Raw genomic sequence first — 4574 nt, 5'->3', positions numbered from 1 at the left:
TTTTGTTTCAAAACAATTGAGAGAATTTTTCGTTGCAATTCTTCCAAACCATGCTTTCTTGATTCTTCCCGAACATCTTTTAGAAAGCAGGAACCCTCAAAGTTGCTAGAGATTTCATCATAAAGACTAGATGCAAGAGTAGTCTTGCCACCACCCCCAAGCCCCCATATGCCTACCATCAGTACACCATCTGATTCCATTTCCATCTTAGATTTCAGATCTTGCAGGCGAGCCTTTATTCCAATTAGGTTTTCATCGTCACTTGAGATTGGCGCACACAATCTATTTGAAATCGTGTCAACAATGTGTTTAATGAATAGAGTCTCGGGCCTGGGTATTGGATATACAAGGAAAATTAACAGATGCTCTAATTGAGAAAACAGGTAATCTGTTCCCTTATTAGATTTAACTAATCGAATAGAACATTTGTAGGACAACCTTATTTTTATCATGCATTTTCCTTGTTCATCACTTTAATACTTCCAGTTATGTGTTTCAAACAGATGATTCCTCCGAATATAGATTTCTTAATGAATTTTTATATAGTACAACTGTAAAAGTACAATTCTACTCATAGTTTATAGTTGTTCTCTAAAAACATAAAAAGGCTTTGGTTTTTATCTTTTGAAAGCTTACAAGTAGAATTAGGTTGTAGAGTACAAACACTTGAAGCATAAATTTTTAAAAACAAAGAATAAGATTACCCATTAGCGACGTATCCAGATAGGTTCCCTGCATCCGCAAGTGCTTTTCTCCAAAATTCAACGTTTTTGTTCTCAGACTCGTGTTTTGCAAATGCTTCCCCATATTTCCTTTTTGGATTTCGGAGCTCAGAGGGATCCATGTGATAGAAAATGGGCATAACAATTTGACCTCTCTCATCCTTGCATTTCATAATATGTGCAAGTTCTTGCAAGCACCAACAAGAATCAGCATAGCTTTCAGAGAATACGATGACAGCAATCTGTGATTCTTCAATAGCCTTCAAAAGGGATGGACCGATGATTTCGCCCCGGGGAAGTGTTTGGTCATCCTTGTATGTGTAGATTCCTTGTTGTACAAGAGCCGAATAGAGATGATCCACGAAGGTGGTACGAGTGTCTGTACCTCTAAAACTGAGAAAAAGATCATGATTCCACGATTGCAAAGAAGAAGATGAAGATGCCATTGATAGGTTGATTTGTGTAGAATGAATTGGGTTACATGAAGGTTGAGGAAGATAGATGGATGCATACGATGTGAGAGGCCACCACGGGCATCACATTTAAAAAAAGGAAATTTCCAGCCGTCAACTTTGACTTTTAACTTTAATCATTACAGCCATCGAGGATGTTTCTTTGTTGGTGCTGGTGACTTGTGAGTACCCAATAAAGACTAGGTTAACTCTTGAGAGTATTTATCAAAAATCTTAAATCTAAGTCATACAAACAAACAAAAAATAACCACAAGGGTGATGTCTTATTGGTTTGAATTTGGTTCTAAAGATCAAAAGTATTAGAATGTTTCAGGTTCAAATTCAAGAAGGAATAAAAATACCCTTGTGGCCACAGAGGTTCAAATGCGGTGACTTTGGGCAGATGGTCACCCTGGAATTAGTCGGCTCGCATAACGGGTTGGATATCCAGGTTAATCCAAAAAAAAAAAAAAAAAAAACCACAAATTGAGCTCAAACAACAAAAATCATAAATCGATTTCAAATAACCAAAATGGCAAAATACCTCGGTGAATAAGGAACGCATGTCTGGATATGGGTGACTTCATTGACGACAGGGTGTTAACAAGTTGAGTTATAGATTACTCGAGCTCGGCTTGAAAAAATATCAGCATGCGCAAGCCCGACTCAAGCTCGAATAACTTTTTTATAATAGGGCTCAAGGCCGAGCTAGCACCAACCATCAAATATATATATATATCATAAATTTCCCACTTTTGCAATTATATTCTCAAAATTTCATTATACTCCTTCCATCTCAAAATAAATGTCCACAATAAAAATGACACAGAATTTTAAAAATATGTAGTTATTACATTTTTTTAATTAACGGAATGACAATTTTACCCTTAATAATAAAGAAAAAATATTCATCTTATAATTAAGGGTAGAATGGGAAAGCAAATATTAACTTTTAAAAGTGTACACTTATTATGGAATAAACTAAAATAAAATATGGATATTTATTTCTCAGACAGAGGTAAGTGAGAGTGGAGACTTTTACTTGGTTAAAACTTACTGAATAAGAGACGTTTACCAACAACCATACTATACCATCTAGATAGTCAGGAATCTTGCCACATAAGAGATGTAATGATGTTGACTCTTATCCGTAAGGTAACCCGATTAACGTTGATAGATGCCTCCTTAGCTGATGGACACATCCATATGAAGCAACACTGGTTCTTAAAAGGAAACAAGACATCGGGTTCAAACCCATTTTGTTAAAATGTATTGTCCAATCCAATCTGGTTAGACATGCCCACCTCGTCGCAGTTACTGGACACAGACTTAGCCGGGGGATTTCGACATGTAGAGGAAATCCAACCCAGAAATGTGACTGGTTTTTTAGTTCGGTTCAGTTTTGTTGGGGGAAAAAATGTACACCAAACCATATGAGGCTGACATCTGGTTATCCGAACCAAAATAAAGTAGTTATACGCAGTCTGGTTTACTAACTGGGTAAGATTTTAGTCAACAAAGACAACATCGTATATAACAAATTTATCCGGTAAACACTAATCATGGTAAAAGACGTCACCTCACTTACCGTATAAGACTCACGGTCCTTGTTTCGCTCTTTTAGTAAAAGATTCTTGGTCATTGTCATATTCATCAAGCAAGGTAATGTGAGTAGTGAGTTGGTAAACACTTGGTAAATGAGTTCAGTTCAGTTGTGCCAGTAAAAATATGTACACCAAACTATATGAGGTGGACTTCTGGTTATCCAAAACAAAATAAAGCAGTTACTGCAGTTTGGTTTAATGAATTTACAAAAGTATCCTTTACAATAAAAGATGGTTTCAAAATGTAACATTTAAAACAATTATTTAACGAATAAATAAAAACAATCAAAACATAACAAATTAAAATTAGTTTCAATTATTTAAAAACTTTCATCCTCCAGTCAATGTCGACTCTTTCATGACTTCATACCACCAAATTTAATCATCCAGCTAATGTTTAACTGTAAAACGTAAAAGAAATTACGCATTTAACTTTAGGCGAATAAATAATGTTTAACTTTTCTACAATATCGCTCTCTGGGATCTCTATTAGTCTGGCCAATGCACTCGTCCACTCACTCATGTCTTTGTCACATAGAAAAGAACCTAAAACTTTAAGTGCTAACGGGAGCCCACCAGTTATTGAGAAGAAGAGGGAGGAGTGGAGTGAAAAGACGATGAGGAAGATGCCATTGACGGGTTGATTTGTTTCGGAGGCGGACCCATAAAGAAAACTAAACAGAAGCACTGTAAAACACAACGAAACAAAACGGTGACAGTACCGTCAAGGATCGTACGGAACCATGAAAATATTGCCATTGAAGGGTTGATTTCTATAGAATGGGTACTACGAAAAGGATGAAGAAGAAAGATTGATGTGATTTGAGTAGATGAATGAAATGAAGTGGAAATTATAGATGGATAACATATGAGAGGCCATCAGGGGCATCACATTTAAGAGGATATTCCCACCATCACCTTTGACTTTTAACTTTAATTATTAACACATCCATGGAGGAAGTTTTATGGTTGGTGCTTGTGAGTACCCAATAAACAAAAAGAGTAAATTACATTCTTTGTCCCTGTGGTTAGCACAATATAACAAATTCGGTTCCAAAAATGAAATAATTATGGATTTGATTCTTGTGGTTTGCATATTATAGAACCTTTCATCCCCTTGCTCTAACTCTGTTAACATTTTTCTGTTAAGTAGGTTAAATCATAAGGGTATTTTAGTAAATTTCTAATCTTTTAAAATAAAAAGAGCTTTCCCAAACACCAATCCGATGCCACATATCCCTCATTTCTCCCTCTTCCCCATCCATTTCTGTTGACGGAGGCTGTCTGGTGGCCACTCCAGCAATCCCTCCCATTCAAACCCATTTGAAACCATTTGTTTTCCTCAATGAAAACAACCCTCAAAAATAATTTGAAATGACACCAATACATGAACCCTAATTAATTTTACATGGACACAACCTTGTGCAAATCCATTCAACAAATATTGAGACACTAAACCAATATAAAAAAAAATCTTAAATCTAAATCATACAAACAAACAAAAATCATAAATCGATTTCAAATAACCAAATTCCCTCGGTGAATAAGGAACGCATGTCTGGATATGGGAGACTTCATTGATGGTATGGGTGTTAACTAGTTGAGTCGAGTTGTAAGTTATTCGAGCTCTGCTCGAAAAAATATTACCAGGCTCAAGCTCAACTCGAGCTCGAATAACTTTTTCATAGCAAGGCTTGAGCTCGAGCTTCTAACCATCTCTAGTACCAACGGATATATATATATATATATATATATATATATATATATATACCTTAAAATATAGAAGCAGATGTATA

The 4574-nt window shown here is 35.6% G+C and overlaps 1 protein-coding gene and 1 pseudogene across 1 annotated transcript in view; both read right to left on the bottom strand.

The window, feature by feature from the left end:
* The window catches only part of LOC112524311 (TMV resistance protein N-like), a 4643-nt gene extending 3443 nt beyond the window's left edge, over positions 1-1200 (bottom strand). Inside the window, exons 1-2 of the mRNA XM_025134084.1 lie at positions 705-1200; positions 50-330 (exon numbers count right to left, since the gene is read on the bottom strand). Coding sequence (XP_024989852.1) covers positions 50-330; positions 705-1168 — 745 coding nt within the window. The 5' untranslated portion in view covers positions 1169-1200. The remainder of the gene's footprint in view (positions 1-49; positions 331-704) is intronic.
* An 850-nt stretch (positions 1201-2050) lies between these two features.
* The window catches only part of LOC112524431, a 27826-nt pseudogene continuing 25302 nt past the window's right edge, over positions 2051-4574 (bottom strand).

The sequence above is a fragment of the Cynara cardunculus genome (genome assembly GCF_001531365.2).
Source record: "Cynara cardunculus var. scolymus isolate 2C chromosome LG 13, CcrdV1, whole genome shotgun sequence".
NCBI classification, from domain to species: Eukaryota; Viridiplantae; Streptophyta; class Magnoliopsida; order Asterales; family Asteraceae; genus Cynara; species Cynara cardunculus.
This window is presented reverse-complemented; position numbering and strand designations above follow the sequence as displayed.